This window comes from Prunus avium, chromosome 3, assembly GCF_965620075.1.
Source record: "Prunus avium chromosome 3, drPruAviu1.hap1.1, whole genome shotgun sequence".
Lineage (NCBI taxonomy): Eukaryota > Viridiplantae > Streptophyta > Magnoliopsida > Rosales > Rosaceae > Prunus > Prunus avium.
Window position 1 is genome coordinate 33,620,410 of NC_142286.1, and position 27,438 is coordinate 33,647,847.

At 35.5% G+C, this 27,438-nt stretch overlaps 3 protein-coding genes and 1 pseudogene across 4 annotated transcripts; 2 read left to right on the forward strand and 2 right to left on the reverse strand.

Annotated features, from left to right (window-relative positions):
* Window positions 1-9,569: 9,569 nt before the first annotated feature.
* Window positions 9,570-11,255, reverse strand: LOC110771461 (putative lipid desaturase ADS3.2, chloroplastic). Its single transcript, XM_021975765.2, has 5 exons — window positions 10,934-11,255; window positions 10,687-10,827; window positions 10,337-10,480; window positions 9,992-10,098; window positions 9,570-9,909 (listed from the first exon to the last, which is right to left on the reverse strand). The coding sequence occupies exons 1-5, from the start codon at window positions 11,213-11,215 to the stop codon at window positions 9,654-9,656; spliced, it is 930 nt and encodes a 309-aa protein (XP_021831457.2). The 5' UTR covers window positions 11,216-11,255; the 3' UTR covers window positions 9,570-9,653.
* A 2,048-nt stretch (window positions 11,256-13,303) lies between these two features.
* LOC110771456 (delta-9 acyl-lipid desaturase 2-like) lies at window positions 13,304-16,331 on the forward strand (annotated as a pseudogene). Its single transcript, XR_015834557.1, has 4 exons — window positions 13,304-13,411; window positions 14,566-14,895; window positions 14,992-15,132; window positions 15,247-16,331. The product of XR_015834557.1 is annotated as a delta-9 acyl-lipid desaturase 2-like (transcript).
* A 4,671-nt stretch (window positions 16,332-21,002) lies between these two features.
* Window positions 21,003-22,762, reverse strand: LOC110771445 (putative lipid desaturase ADS3.2, chloroplastic). Its single transcript, XM_021975743.2, has 5 exons — window positions 22,477-22,762; window positions 22,232-22,372; window positions 21,882-22,025; window positions 21,537-21,643; window positions 21,003-21,454 (listed from the first exon to the last, which is right to left on the reverse strand). The coding sequence occupies exons 1-5, from the start codon at window positions 22,756-22,758 to the stop codon at window positions 21,199-21,201; spliced, it is 930 nt and encodes a 309-aa protein (XP_021831435.2). The 5' UTR covers window positions 22,759-22,762; the 3' UTR covers window positions 21,003-21,198.
* Window positions 22,763-24,113: 1,351 nt separating this feature from the next.
* LOC110771455 (palmitoyl-monogalactosyldiacylglycerol delta-7 desaturase, chloroplastic-like) lies at window positions 24,114-25,742 on the forward strand. Its single transcript, XM_021975758.2, has 5 exons — window positions 24,114-24,478; window positions 24,574-24,714; window positions 24,837-24,980; window positions 25,087-25,193; window positions 25,319-25,742. Exons 1-5 carry the CDS (start codon window positions 24,191-24,193, stop codon window positions 25,545-25,547), a joined length of 909 nt encoding a protein of 302 aa, XP_021831450.2. The 5' UTR covers window positions 24,114-24,190; the 3' UTR covers window positions 25,548-25,742.
* Window positions 25,743-27,438: the final 1,696 nt, after the last annotated feature.

The following is a 27,438-nucleotide window of genomic DNA, read 5'->3' on the forward strand; positions in this document are numbered from 1 at the left end:
ATAGGAAGCTCCCAATGAGACTTCTGTAAACTGATTCATTAGCTTTACTTGATCCATCTTCCTGTTTTAATTTCTCATTGGTGATAAGTGGAGTAGCTACAGTTTTGCACCAATACATTTTGAATTTTTTCAAAAGATTCTTAGTGTATTTTTTCTGGCATATGAAGATTCCATCTTCTTCTTGGTTTATTTCAATGCCCAAAAAGTAGTGCATCAATCCAAGATCACTCATCTCAAATGTTTTCATCATATCTTTTTTGAACTCTTGAATTATTTCTTCATTGTTTCCAGTGTAGATGAGGTCATCCACATATAGAGAGACAATTAAGATATCAAAATTACCTTGAGTTTTGGTGTAGAGAGTAGGCTCGCTTTTGCTCCTCTTGAAGCCTGCGTTTATGAAGTACTTGTCTATGTAGCTGTTCCATGCTCGTGGTGCTTGCTTGAGTCCGTACAAGGATTTCTTTAGCTTGAGTGCTTTATCTTCTCCTCCTTACTCAATAAAAGTCTTATTTTGTAAAGCTTTTGTTGGGCATCTATTTAGCAAGTATACTGTTGTATATACAACTTCTGCCCAGAACGTGTTTGGCATGCCTGGATCTTGCCATCTCCATGACAGTTCTATTTTTTCTCTCTAAGACTCCATTTTTTTCAGGAGCATAGCCAACTGTTAGTTGATGCTCTACTCCTTCATCTTCACAAAATTTGTTGAATTCTTTAGAGGTATATTCTTTTCCTCTATCACTTCTTAGAGCTTTAATATAGTGGCCACTTTGTTTTTCGACATGGGTTTTGAATTTTTTGAAGATATTGAATACTTCTGATCTTTCTCATAGAAAATAAACCCACGTCATTCTAGTATAGTCATCTATGAACATGATAAAGTACCTGTTGTTATCAAGAGATGGAGTCCTCATAGGTCCACAAACGTCTGTGTGAACAAGCTCCAACAAGGCCTTAGTTCTCCAAGCCTTTTCAAATGGAAATGCGTGTCGATGTTGTTTGCCAAGTTGGCAACCTTCACAGACATCATGGATCTCTTTTATGTTTGGAAGGTCTCTCATCATATTCTTTTGATAAAGAGTTTTTAGTGCATAAAAATTAAAGTGGCCAAATCTTCTATGCCATAACCATGAATCTTCTACTTATGCTTTCATGGCTGTGGCTTTTACAAATTTTCATTGGATAGGAAAATTTCTATTTTCCATCCTTACTTTTGTTATTATGTGATTTTTATTTCTTTTATCAAATATTGTGCAAGAGTCTCCAGAAAAGTGCAAAGAGTATCCATTTTCAATCATTTGTCCAACACTTAATAGATTATGCTCCAGGCTAGGTACTAGTAGAACATCTTTAATATATTTAGTTCCTTTATTAGTTTGGATAGAGATTGTATGTAATACCCCAAAAAATTTAAGGTGGATTTTCATATTTTAGTGAAAATAATATAATGGTAGAGAAGATTATGGGTATTTTATCAAAAGATTTTGGATTGAGATTATTAAATTAAGTATGTTTAATTTGAAGTTGGACAAAAATGACCAAAAAATACCCCTATGTGTGAAAGATTACCAAAATACCCTTGTAGATAATAACCACACCAAAAAAAAAAAGAAAAAAAAGAAAAAAAGAAAGAAGAAGCAACGTGGAAGCCAAACATTCATCCTTTCCTTCATTCTTCCCCCATTCCCTCTTTCTTTCTCTTCAAAATCTGATTTTGATCTCAATTTGGATGAGTTATAGATCTAGAATGGATGACTCACCTAGTCTAGGCTAAGAAAATTAATTGCATAAGCTAAGATAAGTTTTGGGAGGAAAGAAATGGAATTTGAGTGAGGAAGAAAGGAGAAAATAGGAGGAAGAAAAGAAGAGAGTTTCTAAGGTGAGTCAATTTCGAGAATTTTGGTTTTAACCTTGTGGTTGTATGATTTTAATCTCTTAAAGAATGATTTGAGTCATATGAGTGTTGGGAAGATTGAATTGGAAGATTTTGAATCTCTATTTTCGGGTTGGGTGGATAGAGTAATTTTTCAAGTGAGGGTGTTGTTGATTTTGGTTTCATTTTGAGTGTTTGATGAGTTCTAAGGATAGGTATGAATTTTAGAAGAGTTTTAGAAGCCTTAGGAACCACTTGGGGTGTTAGAATGGTTGAAAACAACTTTGAACAAAATCTGGAAAATGTCATTTTCTGGAAATTTGCAGTCCGCGAGCCTCACTTTGGCTCTATGTTTCTCCTAATACTTTGAGTGTTTGAGGAATCCATTTGTTGAGTTTTAAACTAAACTTATCAAGGAACAAAACACAATTGGTTTCGTCGAATTTGGTTGAGTTTTGATAGGTTGAACACTTGTGCAAAGTTTGGAAAAAATTCTGTTTTCTGCAAAAAAACCAGCCACGAGCCCAACTTTGGAACTGGTTTTCTCCTTCGTTTTAACTCCGTTTTAAGTGTGGTTTGTTGGGTTGGAAACTAGAGAGAATAGCCTTCAAAACCACTATAATTTTTCCCATTTTCACTGACGTTTGGTTGGTCAAAATGGCTCATAAAATCTGGGATTTAAAACTGAAAAAACAGGGTAAGTTGCAGGATTTTTTGAAGACGATGAACAGTAACCGGAGCAAGCCCACTCGCGGCTCCGGCAAGTGGCGGTGCGTGGCGGCTGTTCCGGCAGCCGCCGACGCCATATTTTTAGTCCATTCGACTTGATTTTTTCGATCCGAGTCCGATTGTATACGTTTTGAGTCAATCCGAGGTGGTGCAAAGTATCGGTTGTCGTGGGGCCCACGGGATCCAAATAGTAACTTTTGGTTAACGGCTGTCGTTGGCTTTGTTTTGGTGTTGACAGGGCATAGGACAAAATTTTAGATTATTTTGGACGAGATTTGGCCGCTTTGGAGCCCGGGTTGGTCCTAGGGCCATTTTCGTCATTTTCGCGCGTAATCTTTGAATTGCACAAGGTTGAGTTTGGTCTTAGGTGAAATAGCGTGAAGATTTCTCAATATTAATTTGGATTTGAATTTGTTCAGGAATTGGATCAAAAGTGTAGATTCGACAATTCCGAGAACTTCCGAAGGGTAAATTTGGTATTTTAGCTAGCTGGACTTGAGGTAGAGTTTCTTGATTTCCCGATGATTGGGCTATATCACTTTTAATCTTGGTGCTTATATATAGTACTATAAATATGAATATTATTGTTGCGTTGCTCGGTGAATATTATTTGATGTTATGTGAATATTATTGTTGATGTTTATCCGTGGATATTATTTGACGTTGAGTGAATATTATTATGCATGTGATCAAGCCTGGAATATTATTTGTTATTATCTATATTATTATTCTGCAAAGATAAATGATGTTTGCACTGCATTACATATGCATCATAAAGACAGTGGTGTTTGGAGTGTGTGTGTGTGTCATTTGAGATATATCTAAGGGGTGGGAGAAGGCTTTAGATATATCTGAATAAAATGTGGAATATATTCAGGTGACGGGAGCAGAGCTTGAATATATTGAGGTGATGGGAGCAGGGCCTCTAATGATAAGTGAAAGTTGAGAAATTCGTAAACAAAAGAAAAATGTGGTAAAGGACGGATGGGCGCTAGTTCATATTTTAGGGTATTCGGAGCCACAGTGGTAAAACGCATGGTATGAGACATGCAAGCTTGTTGCCCTAGGATATGAATTAGTGGGATTAGAATGGAGTGAGTTCATGACATCACCGCATATGCAAATTTATTTATTTGGTTTGATTGCATAATTGGTATATCTTGTGTTGTTTGATGCATGACACTTTGATTAACTGTGATAGCTGACTTTGAGGGGTTTGACGGTACTCTACTGGGCATTAGAATGCTCATACCCTAATAGATTGTGCAGGATTCAAAGGATTCAAGACGAAGTTTGAGGAAGCGGGTTTCAACTAAGCTGCTGGGCTTTTATTGTTGATTTGTGTAATTAATATTTGTAAGTAGTCAACCGTTTGTTAAAGATCTTAGTGTGTAGTTAACTGCAAGTTACTGCGACTCTGATTTTGTAATGTCAAGTAAATTTGTATTTTTTTTGTGGCTCTATTTCTCATCATATCATGGTTGTAGGATTTTATTCTTATCACTATGGTTTGACTCACGCCATGATTCGGGAATATTCTTTATTTTCGAATCGGGTCGTGACATTGTACCTTTTCCTTTTGTCTCCACCAGTGTTCCATTTTCTAGTTTTACTTGGGATTTTACAGACTTGTCTATGTTGGAGAAGATGCTTTCATCTCCAGTCATGTGGTTACTACAGCCGTTGTCAATATACCATTTCTTGTTGGTTCCTTCTGGTGTGGCTTGATGAGCATAAAAGACATGCTCATTCTTCTCACTTTTTTCTGAGTAATTGGCTTGATAGTTCTTGGTCCGACAGTCTTTTTCTATGTGCCCAAATTTTTTACAATTTCGACATTTGGGCTTGCCACAGAACCAACAATATTTTTCTAGGTGGTTTGTATTTTTACACACCCTGCAGGGAGGATAGTTTTTTCTTTCCTTTATTTCTTTTTTATTTCCCAAATTCTTATTGGATTTATAATCTTCTCTTCCAGAACTTTCTCCAAATTTCCTTTCCCCTTCGTTAGTTTTCTGTAGGGATGGCAATGGGTCGAATCGGGGGTGGGTATGGCATTCCCATCCCCATCCCCGTTAAGCTTTTCTACCCCATCCCCGCCTTCATACCCGCAATATTCATATCAGGGATTCCCCATCCTCCCCATTACTGAATAAAAAACCAATATATAACTAATTTGTTGAAAAAAAAATTACTAATTCAAGATAATAAATATATATAATATATACTTATAAGACAATATAAGAATGTTTATATATGTATTGGAAGTTAACTAAATAAATAAGTAGTGTGGCTTAAGATTTGTATAAATTATATAAGTATATAATATCAAATATAAAACTTAGTCGGTACAATCACTTTAATAGCATATTTATATATGGCAATATATATATATATATATACCTCATCAAAAAATTAATATATATTCTAAACGGGGAGGGTTCGGGTTGGGGATTAAAATACCATCCCCGCCCCTCCCCGAACACCATACCCAAAAAACTCCCCATACCTGATTTTTGTCCTTCATACCCGACCCATTAGGGTCGAATCCCCGCGAAGACCCTTACCCGCGGGGAAAATTGCCATCCCTAGTTTTCTGAGACCTTAAATTTAGTTTTGACTAAAAGGCGCTTTCTACTGAATTTTCATTTCGCCTACTCAGTCTTTTTTCATATGCTTCAAGAGGGCCCATTAGTTATGTCACTAACAGACTAGTTAAATCTTGTGTCTGTTCAATAGCAGTAACTAAAGGATCATACTTATTAGGAAGACTTATAAGTATTTTTTCTACAATTCTTGAATCATTAATATTTTCTCCATAGGCTCTCAATTAATTTATTTTTATTTTTATTTTAGCATAATAGTTGTGTGGTCTTAGAGAATCCTTCATTTTAATGTTTTCAAACTCTCTTCTCAAAGTTTGTAGTTTAACTGCACATACCTTGGCATTGCCTTGAAATTCCTCCTTTAAGGTATTCCATGCTTCCTTTGCAGTTGTGGCTCCCATCAGGGGCGGCCCTGGGGTGGTGCAAGTGGCGCCACCGCACCCGAAATAAAAATTTCTTTATATTAATTAATATTATAGGAATTGTATATATCGTATAGCGTGCTAGATAATTGCACAAGGGTGTGTCTGGTGGAGTTGGCTCCAGCGTATGTCCACTTACCGAAGAGCCAGAGTTTGATTCTTGTTGAAGTCGGTTTATTTGCCTGTTTTTATATTATTTTTGCATTATAACTAAAAACTTTACATAATAATAATTTTTTTTTATTAAAAAAAACAGAAAAAAAGCTAACCATAGGAGGAGTATATATATCCCCCAAACACCTTCTATTCATTACCTATCGTTCTTTTAAAACAAAAAAAATTTCTCCTCTAAAAAAAGTACTTTCTTCATTCAAAACAAAACAAAAAAAGACTTCATGGCTTTTTCTTTATCTTAAACTCTGATTTTCTGGTAAGTAATCATTATCATTCATCAATTTCTCTTTGGTTCTTTTTTCAATCCTTTGAGAATTTTTGTTATTCTTTCAATTTCAGGAATTTCAACACCGAAAAGAGAAAACCCTAATTCCTAAATTCATAAAGACCACTCAAAATCAAATAGTCATATTCAAATCTCAATTCAAATTCAGGTATGTAACTAAACACAGATTGCTTATTAGAGGCAGCAAGGGACCTTATGGGGGCACAAGGAGCTTATTTTTGTACAAAACATTTAATTTTATCAAATAGAAACATTTAATTTTTATGAATTTGATTTCTGATTGTCATTACATATTTATTGATGGAGACTTTTAGTTGTAAAAAAATTATTTATGACATTAAGTTATGGCAAATTTTTATTTATAGTATTTTCGTATTAGATTATGTGAGGCCTCAATTCAAGTTTCGCACAGGGCCCTCAAAATCTCAGGGATGGCCCTGGCTCCCACGATCCTTCGGAAAATCGTATCATGCAAGGCTTGTTGCAGGGCATATAAGGCCTTTGCATCTTTTTGTTGATCTTTCTTTAGTTGCCTCAATTGTTCCAGGGTTGGATTTTTTGGATTATTTAAGCCACTATCAACTATGTTCCATAAATCCTGAGACATAAAATAGGTCTTCATTTTAATACTCCAGAAGTCATAGTTTTCTCCAGTGAAAATAGGAAGTGTGTCAGAGTTCTAGCCAGTGGTAGACATTATGGAGGACTAGAGTGAACCAACACCCAAGGTTGATCGGAACAAGCTCTGATACCACTGTTAGTTTAAGGGAGAAGAGGTTTAGAGAATGGTTGGTAGTGTTTAGGACAATAGCTTGATGTTGAATATAAATTTTTTTGAAAGACTAACAAGGTAATTTTATTTTATTGATTGAAATAAGAAACGTACAAGGCTTTAATACTAGAGTTGGTTGATGGGAGAGTTAGACTGCTATAGTTTTTCAACTTTTCTTAATTGAATACATAAGTGGGCTGCTAGTTTATATATATAGGGATGCTAAGTTGGCAACTTGGTTTTGGACAAGTCGGTTGCATAGTAACCGACTTTTCCAAAGTCATTTTTAACCACTAGTTGTACAATAAATCTAGAATTATCTAGTTACAATACATTAGATAATTAGTAGGATGTTTCTAGTGACTTTAACTTGTCAATTTTTCTCAATTTTTCAAGATTATTCTATATTATTCAAGATTTTTCTTTATTATTCAAGATTTTTCTAGACTAAATGTCCTATATTGTTTTTTTGCTTTATGTGCAATTAGGAGGGCAGTAGTACACTTTTTCTTTGACTGAATTTTTAAATTCGGATAAGGCAATGTTGTAACAGTTGAATGAAGTTCATCTTTGATAAAAAAAAAATATATATTTAAAATTGACATCGTTCTTAAGTTTAAGTGTTTAGAGATAGGGAGAGGGTGAGAGAGTGACAGCAGAGTAAGATGTTTCTCTCCATGCACACCGAGTTGTTATCAAATGAGAGAGCACGTCAGCCATAAGCCATAAGCCATAAGCCATAAGCCATGTTCTGTCGTGGCCAAATCTTGGCTTTGTTTTCATGGCCAAGTATTATACTGTCACACAAAAATTACAGAGAAAAGAGAGAGAGTAATATCCCTGGGCCTGGGGTACGGTTGGCTAATTCAAAGTGATGGGGCCCAAAGACAAACGCGATGCTAAACAATAGATCAGAATTTATCAAAGGTGGAGACCACATTGACAATCAATCAAGCATGCATGTGTATCATACACAGTGTACGCCAGATCATCAATAAAAAATGGGGTACATTTCACTTTTCCACTAGCTAGGGTTTGGACGACTTTGGCATATATATGGATGATGAAATGAAGACTCTATTTAACATAGAAGTATGGTACATGCAATTTCCAATGTGTGTGTGTGTGTGTGAGAGAGAGAGAGAGAGAGAGAGAGAGTCGAGGTAAGTATATATGTAACCACATGAACCCCAAATAGATATTTACTTTTTATGTACTGATATCAGAGTACTATGTGAGTTTCAGAGTGTCAAGTTTAAATGTTTATATTTTTTTTCTTATATTGATCATAATCAAGACCTGAAACGATGTGACTTTCTATAGTAAACACAATAACAACATGAAAAGTAAGACGAAACAAGATATATAATAATGTGTTGAATTAATATCCACAATTAATCTATAAACTCCTCACAGTTATACGATTGAACTCAATGTAAGGGTTACTGGTTTTCTGAAAACAATAATGAAGATTTGCTACTAGCTAGGTTACATTAACTTGCTTATTCGATTACAATTCAACCTCTCAACTGAATGAAGTTTTGGTTTCACCCCAAAACCAATTGGCAATTGGGGGAGTATCTCAACTCCTTATAAGTCCTTACTAGGTTTCTCAGCTTTCCAAAATATGAGACATTTCTTCACATTCTCACATCAACTGCTGTGAATTCAAATTGGTCGATTTTGTGGTTTGGTAGCTGCTGCCAGTGGCGGACCTGTGCAGGCGCAAGGAGGTGCACCTGCACCTCCGGTCGCCGGAAAACTCCATAGAAGCTGCTGAAGTTGCACCTCTGCTCATGCACGGAAGCTGTTCGATGAAATGCGCAAGTGAAGCGCTGCTGTGATTTGTCCTCCACAAGGCTGCAAAGAGCTTCTGGTGGAACCACTTCTTCGAAAAGAGATGATTCATCGAGTTGATTTGTCATATCCCATACTTTGACTTCAGGGAAGTGGCTTTGATTTCAATCTACCAAAAAGTTTTTCTTATCTTTTTTTTTCTTCCTTTTTTTTCGAGGGTGTGGGGAGAGGCGGGGGTTCTACATAGATGGATAGGATTTGATTTTGTGGTTTGAACGAGGAGATTTTTTCTAGAACAAACAAAAAACAGGTCTTGCCTTGTTTATTATGGGATTTGAACTCGAAAACTCCTCCAACAAAATGAAGACCTTGAGGATTGAATTGATTTTGTTCCAATTGTTGTCATGGCTTCCTTTAAATAAATAAAAATAGAAAAAACAATAAAAGGGAAAAGAGAAGTCATCCCAGCCACAGCAACAGCAGTAGATTTTCTTGTTAACTTTTTGTATCTTGCTCATGGAATTTAAATATTAGTATTGTTTAAATTAGTTGTCTGTTTTTTTTTATTTTTTGTATAGCTTTTAGCTTTTAAGAATTGCACCTCCGCTGAAAAATTCCTGAGTCCGCCGCTGGCTGCTGCCTCAACTTCTCCTATTTTGTGTTCTTCTTCTTTTCTACACTGGTTACCATGGCAATTTTGGATTATGCAACAATCATAATCTAGGTGTGTGTATGAAATACACACTTATATGCATACATTAATGTTCATACAAAATCAGCATATATAATGTTTGTTTTATTCACACAATCATAAGTTATAACACACAAATATCAGCATATATATATATATATATAACACACCTATATATATATATATATATATATATATATGCATATCAATTGACGAAAGTAAACTTAAGTAATCTTTAAAGCATATATATATAGGCGCTGCATAGCGAAATAAGGTTCATAGCGTTTCCATCTCCAAACTTCAAAGCTTTCCATTGTTGATCACTTTTGTCTCAAGCTTTTCCTCGCTGATCTTGTAGTTGTTGCTTAAAGCTTTTCGTTTCTTCTGAGTTTCAGTAGGGCGCTTTACGTCTGTTGCCAAACCAACCACTTCAAGAAATCTTATTACATACCAAGTTACATCAATCTGCCACCATTCCAGGCCGTGCCGAGCTGATTGCTCAAAAGCATGGTGATTATTGTGCCAACCTTCTCCATGTGCCATCAATCCAATTAACCTAAGCAAATTCAAATTCAAATTAGAGAGTACATTTTCAATCACACACACATCTAAGTAATATCATCAATTTGCTTCAATACCAGTTGTTTTTGGATAAATCGCCAGTATCCCATACTACTTGTCCCCAAGTGTGGCAAATTGAATTTATTCCAAAAGTAGCGTGGAGAAAAACCACAGATCTCACACCCTACAAAGAAAGAAATCAAATCCAACTAACTGCGAAAATTTAAGGAAAGGGCAACACCATAATTGAGAAATTATATCTTGTACGTATATAAACAGTACTGAAGCTACCATTATTTAATTTACAACAACCAAATTGTTCACCATGAGATTTTTTATTTCGTTTTCCTTCGACTATTTTCGTGTTTTTTGTCAAAAAGCCAAAAAGCTAGACCTTGACTTGACAAGAGCATTTTTATTACCAGTCCCCAGACCAAAAAAGGTAGTCCTCCTACAGCATACAGCAGTGCTCCAAAACTGATTGCATGAAGGGGGTACGTATGCTGAAGAAATCTATAGAATGGATCCCTTATCAAATCTCCAACGTTCTTCATTCCTGCTTCATACTGCAAATTATCAAAGTATAAAATTATTATTATTATTATGTCAATTTTCCATGTTAGGTGTGTAACCAGTTATACACAACCGTATGTTTTTATCTCTCTCATCACATAATTAAGAATATTTTTATCTCTTTCATTACATGATTAAGAATGTTTTTATCTCTTTCTTCGTAGAATTAAGAACTGGTGAAAAAGAAAGAATTCCGTACACTTCCAAACCGAGAACGATAATCGAAAACCCAACCAATGTGACTATACCATAATCCTCTAACGGGACTATGAGGGTCTTTCGGTGTATCTGTAAATTGATGGTGAGATCGGTGTATGCTCACCCATTCAAGTGGACTTCTCTGCAAACAAATTCGAGAAGACAAAAAAGAGTCCAAATATTATTAAAAAATTCCACTAAAATTCAAAGATAGATAAAATGAAAACATATGACACACACACACACACCTGAAACGATAGAACAGCACAATAGGCAAAGAAGTATTCAAGCCATTTGGGAAGCTTAAAACTCCGATGGGAAAGTTGCCTATGGTAAGACAGATTCACACTAACACCTGTGGCAAAATAGAGAGCCACAGCCACCCAAAATGCATCCCAGTTGAAATGAAATGGAGCTAAGAGTGTAAGGCAATGCAGACCCAAAACCACAACCACTGAGCTTATGTCCACGAAGTTCCATTCCCTCCCCAAAAACTCTACCCTCCACTGCGTCACCCAACTTCTTCCCATTTCTTTTTATATGTGGAAATGAGATTAGTATTGCATGGAAAAGAAAGAAGAAAGCTTTCATATTATATAGACTCAGAGTTGTTAGCAAATTAGGGAATGTCACGTCATCTCTCTGGCCAACTTGCCAAGCATATCATGTCATCTATGGCCATGTTGTTTCATTGGTCGAATGAATTATGCCCATCTAGCCATGCATCTGCATTCATGCTCCAGTGCACCTTTCATTAAATATATATATATATATATATATATATATATATATAAATAAAAACTATAGCAAAGGTTTTTCTCCTTTAGATTATTCATTTTTTAAAATTCATGCAGTATTGGAAAAAATAATAATAATAATAAGTGAGGAAGGTTGAAATAAATATTTGGAATCTGAATGTCGCTTGGTATGGAACATCCCCACCCGTTCTTTATTTATTATCATGTACGTTTGTTGTTCTTGACTTTATGAGTGTTGTTTTTTATAAAAAAGATGTTGACTTCATCACTTGGGCCAAAATAAAACTGCAAAACTCAATTTCTGAAAAGATAATTATTGGGTGTGTAAATCAAATTATAAACCCATTCATTATAGCATTTGATAACGTAGATATTTATCTGGTGATATTTTCTCTTCTCAATGTTCAAAGTTACGATATTGAAATCTCCTTCCTTTATTAAACTAGAAATGTAATGAGAGCATTGGGCCTTAGTCTGCTAGTTGCATCAGGTATACGTTTTGCCGGGAATGAAGGGTCTTTTTCAACTGTTTTGTTAGGGGTTTGTGGTTGAATTTATGTTAGTCTGGCCCAATAAACAAAACAATTACTTACAAAAACAAATGGCTCCCCGCATCTTAAGGCCAAAGGTGATTTGGACTCCACTCTAAGCTATACATGATTAACGAAACATTACTATCTTCACCTACCAAAGGGCGGTACAATTTATAATTCAGAAAGAGACATTATTAATTTTGCCGAAAAACACACATTATTTGCCACAACTTGGTAACGAAATCAAGTTCCAAGACAATGACTGACTGCAAATAGGCCAAAAATTAACCAACTTTTTACTTCCCCAATCTACGTGGCAAGCTAGCTATAATATGTACGGATATTTGTTGTAGAATATGAGTTTCATATCGGAAATTTTGTTGAAGTAAGTTTCCTAATTAATCAAGGAGATTTATTTCCTTAATTAATTAAGGGATTTACTTTCTATTTTTTATATAATTGTCAAATTATTGTATAATTAGGAGATACTTTCCTAATCTTTTACTATATCTAATTTCTTGTAAAGCACTATGTAAACTCTTATATATACCTCATTATGGAGAAGAATAAAATAACAACATAACATATTCAAACCCAAATATTCATATTTTAGCATGGTATCAGAGCAATCGATTCTTGATTGTCTCTAAATTCTCATATCAAAATTTCTCCTCCCCTCCTCTTCAAGGGGGGGAGGAGGAGTGAAAAAGGATCTGTTTCTCTTTCTCATGGAGATTTTGCCTCTTTCTTGACTTCGACATACCCTTCTCTTCAGGGAGAGAAGATGATTGAAGAGAAGTTTCTATGTTCTTAAGGAGTGTTCACAGGGTTTCTGTGTCCTTAGCCGTGTTCACAGGGTTTCTGTGTTCTTTAAACTCCTCATATCAAATTTCTCATATTTATCCTAAATCCAAATCCCTCAAATCTAAAGTCATCAAATGCCTTATCTCCAATTTCTCATATTCAAATCCAAAACCCTAAATCAAATTCCTCATATTTTTCCCCAAATCCAAATCTCTCAAATCTAAAGTCCTCAAATGCCTTATCTCAAATTTATCATATTCAAATCCAAAACCCTAAATCAAATTCCTCATATTTTTCCCCAAATCCAAATCCCTCAAATCTAAAGTCCTCAAATGCCTTATCTCAAATTTCTCATATTCAAATCCAATTCCTATATCAAATTCCTACATCAAATTCCTCAAATCAAATTCCTCAAATCTTATACACATATCTCTCAAATCCAATTCCTACATCAAATTCCTCAAATCAAATTCCTCCAATCAAAATCCCTCACATTCTCATATCACATCTTACTTCCGCTGCGATGTCAGGAATCCCTACGATTCTCCTCTTATTGCAGACTCACAGAAGCATGTGGTCAATCCTACTGACCCGGCTACCCGGACTTGTGCTTCTATTAACACCACCAAAGGTTCTATTTTTTCATACGTCCTCTCAAAAATCCGCATGAATTATCGAATCGGGTTCTACGAATCACATAACATTTTCCTGACTAACTTATTAATTGCAAATCATCCACTTCGTCGGTGGTGTCTAATGCTAATGGTACCCCTCCCCTGTGGATCAAAAAACTCTTGACGGAATTGGGCTTCAAGCCAAAAAAGCCAATGGAGTTGCATTGTGACAACAAGTCAGCCATTGATATTGCCCATAATCCAGTTCAACATGATCGAACCAAACATGTTGATGTAGATAGACATTTTATCAAAGAAAAAATTGAGAAGAAGATCATTCGCCTACCATATGTAAAATCAGAAGATCAACTGGAAGATATCTTAACCAAAGCTATTTGTGGCAGAGTATTTTATGACTCACTTACCAAGTTGGGCATTTGTGACGTAAATGCACCAACTTGAGGAGGAGTGTTGAAGTGAGTCTCCTAATTAATAAACGAGATGTATTTCCTTGATTAATTAAGGGATTTACGTCCTTTTTTTATATAGTTGTCAAATCATTGTATAATTAGAAGATACTTTCCTAATCTCTTACTATATCTAATTTCTTGTAAAACACTCATGTAAACTCATATATATACCTCCTTATGGAGAAGAATAAAATAACAACCTAATATATTCAAACCCAAATATATATTCATATTTTAGCAAATTTGACTAAATAAAATACAATAGCACCGATGCCTTTTGTGATAAAACCCCACACTTACTGGCTTTTAAGGTGATTAAATTGGGAACAATATTGGTGTTGCTAGTAGTGGGCAGCTGACCCATCTCTATGAAAATTAACACTTTATATAAATAAATAAAAAGACTCATTCTAATATGATATTTTATACAAAAATCCTTCGAGAGTTTCAATGAGGTGAAATACGGCAGTTGGAACTCTTGCGTTTTAGTTGGAGCTAGCTAGGGCAAAGACTTCCGTTTTCCACTTCTTTTCGAACTCATGCTTTTTGTGAATGCTCTTGTAATATTGTTAGGGGCAAAGACTACTCTTCCGTTCTTCAACATCTAACGTAATTATGAAGAAAAGAATGAGTGCAGTCATCTGCGAGCTCCACTCTCTTAGCTCGCTTTATACATGCATATATCCTCATTACTTACGTAGAGCAAAACTTGCTACGAATTGAAGCACAAGAAAAAGAAATATTTGGTCGATTGGGATCGTTGGTTGGTGAAGTGGCATGTTGAGTTTTTGGGGAGGCAATGGAACTTTGTGGACTTAGCCACCTTGGCTGGCCTCGTCTATTTGCATTACCTTGCTGTTCTAGCACCGTTTTATTTCACCTGGCCGGCGTTTTGGTCGGCCATGGCACTTTATTATATCACCAGCGTTGGTGTGACTCTATCTTTCCACCGGAACCTCTCACACAAGAGTTTCAAGCTTCCAAAATGGCTTGAATACTTCTTTGCCTATTGTGGGGTTCTCTCATTTCAGGTGTTAATTTGTTCAAATCTAACATTTCTATGGAAATTTTGTTTTTGTTTTTTTAATTCATGGTCTTAGCAAACAAATATGTTTTTGGGTTTGCAGAGAAGCCCATTTGAATAGGTGAGCATACAAAGAGCCCACCACCAGTATACTGACACGTGGAATGATCCCCACAGTCCAATAAGGGGACTATGGTTCAGTCACGTTGGTTGGGCCCTTGATTATCGTACTCGTTTTGGAAGTGTATAAAACCCTCTCTCTCTCTCTATAATCTATTATATATAAATCTCTCTCTCAAACTATAATATATCAACAATTAGTTTTGTTGATCTTGATTAAACATTTAAAATTTTGCAGTATGAAGCAAGATTAAAGAACGTTGCAGATTTAAAAAGCCAAGCATACTATAGATTGTACACAAAATGAACTTTTAACAACTGTTTAATTAGGTTAATTGGATTGATGGCACCATGCTTTTGAGTACTCAGCTCAACACGGATTTGAATGGTGGCAAATTGATCTTACTTGGTATCTGATCAGATTTCTTCAAGCTGTTGGTTTGGCAACAGACGTGAAACTCCCAACAGAGACTCAGAAGAAACGGAAGGCTTTGTACAAGAAAAAAATCAGCGAGGACAGGCTTGAAACAATAGTCAACAATGGAAAACTCTAATCTAAACAATGAAATAATGGAGACTCTAATTTCAGCTATGAATATTTTTGCTGTTGCTTTGTTAAGATGCCTTTAGTTTTTTCTAATAAAAATATGCAAGGAATGTTGGTATTCTTAGCATTGTTATTTGTTCACACAAGCGAGAAATGATACAGCTGGGCCTAGAGACACCAAGGAAGTTGTCAACTAATAAATTAAGAACCAACCAGCTCATCAAATGGGGTGTGAAAAAGTGGCAAACAATAGAGAGCCCAAGCCCAAGAGCAGCCAAGCAAGCTGGAAATTAGATGTGGTGTATCAAAACCTAGAAGGGGCAATAGGGTGGCGCATGCACTTGCCCAATTTGGTTTGGAGGAGGACACAAGGTTTTTTTGGGGAGATGTTGGCTTGATTCAAGTCCGGATCAAGATAGGGAAATGTCGTAGATTGTTTTTTTTTTTGGCCTTACGAGTAATTGGGAGGACAGTGGTACTCTTTTTCAAGTTTGTATAAGGCTTTATAGGACAATGTTTTAACTAGGGGTGGTTGCGGTTCGGTAATCGCGAATTTTTGCCCAAACCGCAAATCGACCGACTATTTGTGGTATGGTGATTTTTGAAATCGCAAACCGACCGCAATGCGGTAAATCGCAAAAAGCGATCGGTTACCGTTAATTGGCGGTTTAAAACCGCAAGTTCTTTTTGTGTCATAAAAATCCAATATTTCACATTTTAGGCCTAATTTTGATACTTCTTTTGAAGCATTTTGAGTTCAAGCATACTTTAATCCAAAAATATAAATTACAACCTAAAGAAATAAATTCACAACCTCAACTTCTCAAGCATATATAAATTCATAACCTCCTCCACTTCTCAAACATTCACAACCTAAAGAAAATTAAAGTTATAATTCCAAACATTCCAATTAGGGCATGTTTACATATCAGTAATGGGTATGGGAGGAAAGGGAATGATTTCCATTCCTGACTTCCCCTGCATTTACTTGCAATTAGGAATGAAAAAATAAGTGGTCCCTACCTCAAAATCCGTAATCATATCCCCTCAAAATTGGGTATCAGATCACCTAGGGGGGAGTAGTCGATACGATTCCCATACCTGTTTTCTCTTAATAACTTCCAAAAATACCTTTACTACTTTACCATAATTCCAAAAAACCCCAAACCCTAAAAAAAAATAAAAACTCACGCCAAGGAGTTCCAAGACGCTCCAACTTCTTTTTCACGTTATCGTTGCAGACACAACCTCTCATAAGCAGCAGCAACGCCTTGTGCTATGTAAATCATTCTATCTATCTATCTTCTTCTTTTATCTTCTGTCTTCACATTCATCACAAAACATAGTATGGTCATAGATAAAGACTTTTGTGGAGATTATATATATCTTTTTTTGGTAATATGAAGATTATGCAAGTCATTATTATTTGATTGTTTACTAGTTACGTATGTGAAAGATATATATTTATTGGAGTTTATTTTTTCGTTTGAAATTGGCTCTTGACAAAGGTGTTATTAACATTATCATTGAACTGGCCTCTTGTTGTTCATCTTGTTCAACATATTGATTCCTCATGTTTACACCGCCTTACTAGTTTGCTACCAGATTAGTTTGGTCTCCTTAGCCAATTAGAGAATTATATATGTGTTGTGGTGAAAATGTGCATGGCATTTTAGTAATCAAATTAATTTGGATTCTGATTCATGAAAATTAATAAACAATACCAATGGGAATCAACTCTATTCCTTTGCTAATTCCATATGTTTAGTAAACAGCTTAATGGGAATGATTCTTCCCACACCGATTCAGTAGTTCCCCGATTCCTAAATTCTCTGATTCCTTACTTTCTCTATTACTGATACGTAAACATGCCCTTAAAGTTAAACTTCTCAAGCATTCATAACCTCAACTTCTTAAGCATTTCAATTCCTTTAAAGTTACAAACCAAAAGGAAAATGGAATGCAAAATGAATTAAAGTTACAACCCAAAGGAAAAATCCAATTCAAAGTTAATTAAAATTACAAACTAAAAGGAAAATGCAATGCACCAATGTTACAAACTAAAGTTACAAACTTAAGTGTTGGTGGTGGTGAGTGGATTTGAAGGACCCCGTTGTGTTGTGTTGAGCACTAATGCTATCTACAAATAAAACAACATAAGTTTAGTACATTTTATTATAAGAAGAAGCATAAATAACATGAGCATAAATAAACTAATTACTTACAAGTTGTCATATGTTCCATTTCCTTGTAGAATTTAAAAAAAAAAAATATAGTCGCGGTTTGCGGTAACCGCAAGTTTTGAAAATCAAATACCGTAACCGCAACTGCAAATGCGGTTCGGTTTCCCGCGATTGCGGTTCCATTACGGTAAATTGTCGGTTGATTTTTGCGGCTTTTTGATCTAAAATGCCACCCCTAGTTTTAACAAGGCCATATTTTTGCCCTCCGGTGTTTCAAGTTTGTTTCGTTGTATGGTTTCTCACAGTTGAATGAAGTTCTCTTTTGATAAAAAATATATATTTAAAAATGACATCGTTCTTAAGTTGAAGTGTGTAGAGATAGGGAGAGGGTGAGAGAGTGACAGCAGAGTAAGATGTTTCTCTCCATGAACACCAAGTTGTTATCAAATGTGAGAGAGCACGTCAGCATATGTTTCGTCATCCATAGCCATAAGCCATGTTATGTTGTGGCCAAATCTTGGCTTTGTTTTCAAGGCCAAGTATTATACTGCAAGTTCTGTCATGCAAAAATTACAGAGAAAATATCACTGGCCTGGGGTGCGCGCGGTTGGCTAATTCAAAGAAAAAAGGTTAAATTTATTTGATTAGATGCAGCAGCAGAACAACTAACAAGTGATGGGGCCTGGAGCAAAGACAAACACACAGATGCTAAACAATAGATCAGAAATTTATCAATGGTGTAGACCCATTGAAAATCAATCAAGCATGCATGTGTATCATTCACAGTGTATGCCAGATCATCAATATAAAAAATGGGGTACATTTCAATTAATACCATACCATCAGGCCTCACAACACACAAACTCAACCGTTGTGTACTTGACTTGTAGCTACGTGCCCCCATTTCAATTTTTCACTTGCTAGGGTTTAGACGACTTTGGCATATGTATGGATGATCAAATGAAGACCCTGTTTAACATATAAGTATGGTACATGCAATTTCCTCTGTGTGTGTGTGTGAGAGAGAGAGAGAGTGGAGGTAAGACGAAACAAGATATATAATAATGTGTTGATATCCACAATTAATCTATAAACCCCTCACAGTTATACGTACGATTGAACTCAATGCAAGGGTTACTAGTTTTCTGAAAACAATAATGAAGATTTGCTACTAGCTAGGTTACATTTGTTAAATTCAGAGAGACGGATCAGTGACCCACTACTAACAACACCAATATTGTCTCCAACTTAACCCACCTACAAAGCCCAATAGGTGTGGAGTTTTATCACAAAAGGCATCGGTGATATTAGTAGTGGAATCATTAATTATATATTGTATTTTATTTAGTCAAGTTTCCAATGTGGGGCTTATATTCCTCAACAACATTAACTTGCTTATTCGATTACGAATTCAACCTCTCAACTGAATCGAAGTTGAGGTTCCACCCCAAAATCAATTGGCAATTGGGGGAATATCTCAACTCCTTGTAAGCCCTTGCTAAGTTTCTCAACTTTCCAAAATATGGGACATTTCTTCACATTCTCACATCAACTGCTGTGAATTCAAATCAGGCGATTTTGTACCTTGGTTTGGCAGCTGCTGCCTCAACTTCTCTTCTTTTGTGTTCTTCTTCTTTTCTACACTGGTTACCATGGCAATTTTGGATTATGCAACAATCATAATCTAGGTGTGTGTATGAAATACACACTTATATGCATACATTAATGTTCATACAAAATCAGCATATATAATGTTTGTTTTATTCACACAATCATATATAATGTTTGTTTCATTCTATATTATTCAAGATTTTTCTAGACTAAATGTCCTATATTGTTTTTTTGCTTTATGTGTAATTAGGAGGGCAGTAGTACACTTTTTCTTTGACTGAATTTTTAAATTTGGATAAGGCAATGTTGTAACGATACCGTATTTTTGCCCTCCGGTCTTTCAAGTTTGTTTCGTTGTATGGTTTCTCACAGTTGAATGAAGTTCTCCTTTGATAAAAAATATATATATTTAAAAATGACATCGTTCTTAAGTTTAAGTGTTTAGAGATAGGGAGAGGGTGAGAGAGTGACAGCAGAGTAAGATGTTTCTCTCCATGCACACCGAGTTGTTATAAAATGAGAGAGCACGTCAGCCATAAGCCATAAGCCATAAGCCATGTTGTGTCGTGGCCAAATCTTGGCTTTGTTTTCATGGCCAAGTATTATACTGTCATACAAAAATTACAGAGAAAAGAGAGAGAGTAATATCCCTGGGCCTGGGGTGCGGTTGGCTAATTCAAAGTGATGGGGCCTGGAGCAAAGACAAACGCGATGCTAAACAATAGATCAGAATTTATCAAAGGTGGAGACCACATTGACAATCAATCAAGCATGCATGTGTATCATACACAGTGTACGCCAGATCATCAATAAAAAATTGGGTACATTTCACTTTTCCACTAGCTAGGGTTTGGACGACTTTGGCATATATATGGATGATGAAATGAAGACTCTGTTTAACATAGAAGTATGGTACATGCAATTTCCAATGTGTGTGTGTGTGTGAGAGAGAGAGAGAGAGAGAGTCGAGGTAAGTATATATGTAACCACATGAACCCCAAATAGATATTTACTTTTTATGTACTGATATCAGAGTACTATGTGAGTTTCAGAGTGTCAAGTTTAAATGTTTATATTTTTTTTCTTATATTGATCATAATCAAGACCTGAAACGATGTGACTTTCTATAGTAAACACAATAACAACATGAAAAGTAAGACGAAACAAGATATATAATAATGTGTTGAATTAATATCCACAATTAATCTATAAACTCCTCACAGTTATACGATTGAACTCAATGTAAGGGTTACTGGTTTTCTGAAAACAATAATGAAGATTTGCTACTAGCTAGGTTACATTAACTTGCTTATTCGATTACAAATTCAACCTCTCAACTGAATGAAGTTTTGGTTTCACCCCAAAACCAATTGGCAATTGGGGGAGTATCTCAACTCCTTATAAGTCCTTACTAGGTTTCTCAGCTTTCCAAAATATGAGACATTTCTTCACATTCTCACATCAACTGCTGTGAATTCAAACCAGGCGATTTTGTGGTTTGGTAGCTGCTGCCTCAACTTCTCCTATTTTGTGTTCTTCTTCTTTTCTACACTGGTTACCATGGCAATTTTGGATTATGCAACAATCATAATCTAGGTGTGTGTATGAAATACACACTTATATGCATACATTAATGTTCATACAAAATCAGCATATATAATGTTTGTTTTATTCACACAATCATAAGTTATAACACACAAATATCAGCATATATATATATATATATAACACACCTATATATATATATATGCATATCAATTGACGAAAGTAAACTTAAGTAATCTTTAAAGCATATATATATAGGCGCTGCATAGCGAAATAAGGTTCATAGCGTTTCCATCTCCAAACTTCAAAGCTTTCCATTGTTGATCACTTTTGTCTCAAGCTTTTCCTCGCTGATCTTGTAGTTGTTGCTTAAAGCTTTTCGTTTCTTCTGAGTTTCAGTAGGGCGCTTTACGTCTGTTGCCAAACCAACCACTTCAAGAAATCTTATTACATACCAAGTTACATCAATCTGCCACCATTCCAGGCCGTGCCGAGCTGATTGCTCAAAAGCATGGTGATTATTGTGCCAACCTTCTCCATGTGCCATCAATCCAATTAACCTAAGCAAATTCAAATTCAAATTAGAGAGTACATTTTCAATCACACACACATCTAAGTAATATCATCAATTTGCTTCAATACCAGTTGTTTTTGGATAAATCGCCAGTATCCCATACTACTTGTCCCCAAGTGTGGCAAATTGAATTTATTCCAAAAGTAGCGTGGAGAAAAACCACAGATCTCACACCCTACAAAGAAAGAAATCAAATCCAACTAACTGCGAAAATATAAGGAAAGGGCAACACCATAATTGAGAAATTATATCTTGTACGTATATAAACAGTACTGAAGCTACCATTATTTAATTTACAACAACCAAATTGTTCACCATGAGATTTTTTATTTCGTTTTCCTTCGACTATTTTCGTGTTTTTTGTCAAAAAGCCAAAAAGCTAGACCTTGACTTGACAAGAGCATTTTTATTACCAGTCCCCAGACCAAAAAAGGTAGTCCTCCTACAGCATACAGCAGTGCTCCAAAACTGATTGCATGAAGGGGGTACGTATGCTGAAGAAATCTATAGAATGGATCCTTTATCAAATCTCCAACGTTCTTCATTCCTGCTTCATACTGCAAATTATCAAGGTATAAAATTATTATTATTATTATGTCAATTTTCCATGTTAGGTGTATAACCAGTTATACACAACCGTATGTTTTTATCTCTCTCATCACATAATTAAGAATATTTTTATCTCTTTCATTACATGATTAAGAATGTTTTTATCTCTTTCTTCGTAGAATTAAGAACTGGTGAAAGAGAAAGAATTCCGTACACTTCCAAATCGAGAACGATAATCGAAAACCCAACCAATGTGACTATACCATAATCCTCTAACGGGACTATGAGGGTCTTTCGGTGTATCTGTAAATTGATGGTGAGATCGGTGTATGCTCACCCATTCAAGTGGACTTCTCTGCAAACAAATTCGAGAAGACAAAAAAGAGTCCAAATATTATTAAAAAATTCCACTAAAATTCAAAGATAGATAAAATGAAAACATATGACACACACACACACCTGAAATGATAGAACAGCACAATAGGCAAACAAGTATTCAAGCCATTTGGGAAGCTTAAAACTCCGATGGGAAAGTTGCCTATGGTAAGACAGATTCACACTAACACCTGTGGCAAAATAGAGAGCCACAGCCACCCAAAATGCATCCCAGTTGAAATGAAATGGAGCTAAGAGTGTAAGGCAATGCAGACCCAAAACCACAACCACTGAGCTTATGTCCACGAAGTTCCATTCCCTCCCCAAAAACTCTACCCTCCACTGCGTCACCCAACTTCTTCCCATTTCTTTTTATATGTTGAAATGAGATTAGTATTGCATGGAAAAGAAAGAAGAAAGCTTTCATATTATATAGACTCAGAGTTGTTAGCAAATTAGGGAATGTCACGTCATCTCTCTGGCCAACTTGCCAAGCATATCATGTCATCTATGGCCATGTTGTTTCATTGGTCGGATGAATTATGCCCATCTAGCTCTAGCCATGCATCTGCATTCTTGCTCCAGTGCACCTTTCATTAAAATATATATATAAATAAATAAAAACTATAGCAAAGGTTTTTCCTCTTTAGAATATTCATTTTTTAAAATTCATGCAGTATTGAAAAAAATAATAATAATAATAAGTGAGGACGGTTGAAATAAATATTTGGAATCTGAATGTCGTTTGGTATGGAACATCCGCACCCGTTCTTTATTTATTATCACATGTACGTTTGTTGTTCTTGACTTTTATATTTAAAAAAAATGTTGAGTTCATCACCTGAGCCAAAATAAAACTGCAAAATTCACTTTCTGAAAAGATAATTATTGGGTGTGTAAATCAAATTATAAACCCATTATAGCATTTGGCAACGTAGATAGATAGTTTCTCTTCTTCCTTTATTAATCCACAAATGAAAATTTTACAACATTTATAATGAGTGCGTTGCATCAGGTATATGTTATGCCGGGAGGCTAGAATGAAGGGTCTTTGTTAGTCTGGCCCAAGAAACAAACAATACATACAAAAACAAATGGCTCCCAGCATCTTAAGGCCTAAGGTGATTAACGAAACATTACTATCTTCACCTACAAAACGACGGTACACTTTATAATTCAGAAAAGGACATTATTAATTTTGCCGAAAAACACACATTATTTGTTGGTAACTAATAAATCAACTTCCAAGACAACGACTGACTGCAAAAATTAACCAACTTTTTACTTCCCCAATCTACGTGGCAAGCTAGCTATAATATATAGTGTACTGATATTTGTTGAAGAATATAAGTTGGGGACAATATCGGTGTTGCTAGTAGTGGGATGTTGACTCGTCTTTTTGAAAACTAACATTTTATATTAAAAAAAGACTCATTCTAACATGATATTTTATACAAAAATCATTCAAGAGTTTCAATGAGGTGAAATTCGGCAGTGGGAATGAATATACTCTTGCGTTTTAGTTGGAGCTAGCTAGGGCAAAGACTTCCGTTTTCCACTTCTTTTCAAACTCATGCTTTTTGTGAATGCTCTTGTAATATTGTTAGGGGCAAAGACTACTCTTCCGTTCTTCAACATCTAACGTAATTATAAAGAAAAGAATGAGTGCAGTCATCTGCGAGCTCCACTCTCTTAGCTCTCTTTATACATGCATATATCCTCATTAGTCATTACGTACGTAGAGCAAAACCTGCTACGAATTGAAGCACAAGAAAAAGAAATATTTGGTGTGGCAATAATGATCGATTGGGATCGTTGGTTGGTGAAGTGGCATGTTGAGTTTTTGGGGAGGCAATGGAACTTTGTGGACTTAGCCACCTTGGCTGGCCTCGTCTATTTGCATTACCTTGCCATTCTAGCGCCGTTTTATTTCACCTGGCCGGCGTTTTGGTCGGCCGTGGCACTTTATTATATCTCCGGCGTTGGTGTGACTCTATCTTTCCACCGGAACCTCTCACACAAGAGTTTCAAGCTTCCAAAATGGCTTGAATACTTCTTTGCCTATTGTGGGGTTCTCTCATTTCAGGTGTTAATTTGTTCAAATCTAACATTTCTATGGAAATTTTATTTTTGTTTTTTAATTGATGGTTTTAGCAAACAAATATGTTTTTTGGTTTGCAGAGAAGCCCACTTGAATGGGTGAGCATACATAGAGCCCACCACCAGTATACTGACACGTGGAATGATCCTCACAGTCCAATAAGGGGACTATGGTTCAGTCACGTTGGTTGGGCCCTTGATTATCGTACTCGTTTTGGAAGTGTATAAAACCCTCTCTCTCTCTCTCTCTCTCTATAATCTATTATATATAAATCTCTCTCTCAAACTATAATATATCAACAATTAGTTTTGTTGATCTTGATTAAACATTTAAAATTTTGCAGTATGAAGCAAGATTAAAGAACGTTGCAGATTTAAAAAGCCAAGCATACTATAGATTTCTTCATTATACGTACCCTCTTCACTCAGTTGCTCTTGGAGTTTTATTGTACACTAAAGGAGGCATGCACTTTTTGGTTTGGGGAATGGTAAATTTAATTTGCAAGTGTTAATCTCTTCTTTCTTTTTTTCTTTTTTTTTATTGCATTTATTTAATTGGCCTTTTTATAAAATTAAAAATTAAAAAAATTGTAGGGTGTGAGGACAGTACTTTTTCTCCATGCTATTTTCGGAATAAATTCGATTTGCCACACCTGGGGACAACAAGTATGGGATACTGGTGATTTGTCGAAAAACAACTGGTATTTATAAGCTTCTCCAATATTAATCGCATGAATGAAATTAAAAAAAAATATAGATATATAATTTTAATTTACATGGATAATAGTTGTTGCAATTAATGAACTTTTAACAACTGTTTAATTAGGTTAATTGGATTGATGGCACACGGAGAGGGTTGGCACAATAACCACCATGCTTTTGAGTACTCAGCTCAACACGGATTTGAATGGTGGCAAATTGATATTACTTGGTATCTGATCAGATTTCTTCAAGCAGTTGGTTTGGCAACGGATGTCAAACTTCCAACTGAGACTCAGAAAAAACGAAGAGCTTTATGCAATAAGATCAGTGAGGAGAGCTTGAAACAAAAGTAGAAAAATTAATTCATACAGAAAAAAGTATGCAAAAAATAAAAGCTTGGGGTTCTGTTTTACTGCTAGCTCATTGTTAGAGAATAAAATGTATTACATCTCACTTTACTGCTCGCTCGTTGTTGAAGAATGTACGTCCCACATCGAAAATTTACAAAGTAAAAATACAATATATAATCAAATAATATTTACACTAAACAGCCTGTGCCACCATAAAAATGGCTTCACATAGCTGATGACAGCTGATCGAATATAATGTTTGGGTACTTGGCCGGCCACCTATACATGCATAATGCAACGATTGATTATTTTTCTCACTTGAAATTTGAACGGTTTTCCTTTTCTCTTTGTTTAATTGTATTTTTTTTCTTTCTCATACAAGTTATATTAGAGAAGAGGAAAATCAAACATAATACGTAACGCGGGTCATATCCGTTGTTATTTTTATCAAACTTTTGTCAAGTTTGGCCTACAATAGTGGATGATTTTGTTGGGAGTTTTGATCAAACCATTTGTCAAAGGCATTAACGGCCTTAGTTGATTTAGATTTTAAATTGTTCTTGTGGGTACTGGGAACTCGGAAATCTGGCAAAGTCAGTTTTTTTGGTGCTTCTTGTGGCTGTGAAGGGCGGGCATTAATTAATTAGTTGCCTTTGGTTCTTGTTTTCCTTCTCCTGTGGGGCCAACTTTGCTTTGTTTTCCCCCGGGCCTCTAGCAGTTGAGTGTCATTTTCATTTAGCAAGCAAGCAATTTGCTATGACTGAGTTATAGGGCCCAAGCTAGGGCTGGCTGAGCCGGGATGTCATAGCCCACGAGACTTCCCTCACCCCTTTGCACATCAAATTAAAAGTTAAAAAATTAAAAAAAGGGAAATTTGCATAAATACCACCTGAACTTTTAGGCATGTGCGCCATTACCATTTGAACTTTTAATTTTTATTTTTAACCACCTGAACTTTGTTAAATGTTGTAATCCACCACCTAAGTCTAACTCCGTTAAAGTTTCCGTTAAATATAAGGGCATTTTCGACAATTCAATAGAACTAAAAAATAAAAAATAGAATTTAAAACAAAATAAATAAATATATACAAGTTAACCTAATTATACCATGCCTTCCCCTACCCTTACCCCTACCCTTTTCCAAAGCCACTTTTCCCCAAATCCCCCACCCTCTGCATACACCCCTAACTTCTCTTTGTCTTTGTCTTTTGCCGTCTCTTGGAGTGGATTGTTGAAATTGAAGGGGCATGCTTTAAATGAAATGGATCATAACTTCATATATATACTGGGGAGGCACCAAATTGTGATAGCAACAACCTCATGCGAATCCAAACAAAGTTGCAGGTATGCATAAGGAAGATTTGCAATTCCTATTTTATAGAATATAGTTATAAAATGACTTATATGTATATAAAGGGTGTTTTGGAGGGGAGTGGCGTTGGAAAATGGGAGGATGGGGTGGGGGTGAGTGGCGTTGGAAAAGGGAAGGGTGGGGGAAGTGGCGTAGGTTAACTTTCTTTTTTACTTTATTTTTTATTTTTTATTTTTTAGTTATATTGAATTGTCGAAAATGCCCTTATATTTAACGGAAACTTTAACGGAGTTAGACTTAGGTGATGGATTACAACACTTAACAAAGTGCATGTGATTAAAAATAAAAATAAAAAGTTCATGTGATAATGGCGCACATGCCTAAAAGTTCAGGTAGTATTTATGCAAATTTCCCACACAAAAAAATACTAGTACGTTCTTACACATGTAGCCCATTAAGATCTTGTGTCCCTTCTTCCCTACTAATTTCTCACTTTGTCTCGGTTGATATAAGCGATATTGGGATAGGAGAAATTGAACCATATAAATACCTTTAACCAATTAAGCTACAAAGTCCCTGCAA

Coding starts and splice junctions, on each gene's coding strand:
- LOC110771445 (XM_021975743.2), bottom strand. CDS start 22,758: ATGGGAAGAAGTTGGGTGACGCAGTGGAGGGTAGAGTTTTTGGGGAGG. Junction 21,644..21,881: donor CTTTTTTGGTCTGGGGACTG/GTAATAAAAATG, acceptor CTTTCTTTGTAG/GGTGTGAGATCTGTGGTTTT. Junction 21,455..21,536: donor GATTTATCCAAAAACAACTG/GTATTGAAGCAA, acceptor GAATTTGCTTAG/GTTAATTGGATTGATGGCAC.
- LOC110771461 (XM_021975765.2), bottom strand. CDS start 11,215: ATGGGAAGAAGTTGGGTGACGCAGTGGAGGGTAGAGTTTTTGGGGAGG. Junction 10,828..10,933: donor GTGCTGTTCTATCGTTTCAG/GTGTGTGTGTGT, acceptor ATTTGTTTGCAG/AGAAGTCCACTTGAATGGGT. Junction 10,481..10,686: donor ATCGTTCTCGGTTTGGAAGT/GTACGGAATTCT, acceptor GATAATTTGCAG/TATGAAGCAGGAATGAAGAA.
- LOC110771455 (XM_021975758.2), top strand. CDS start 24,191: ATGATCGATTGGGATCGTTGGTTGGTGAAGTGGCATGTTGAGTTTTTG. Junction 24,479..24,573: donor GTGGGGTTCTCTCATTTCAG/GTGTTAATTTGT, acceptor TTTGGTTTGCAG/AGAAGCCCACTTGAATGGGT. Junction 24,715..24,836: donor ATCGTACTCGTTTTGGAAGT/GTATAAAACCCT, acceptor AAAATTTTGCAG/TATGAAGCAAGATTAAAGAA.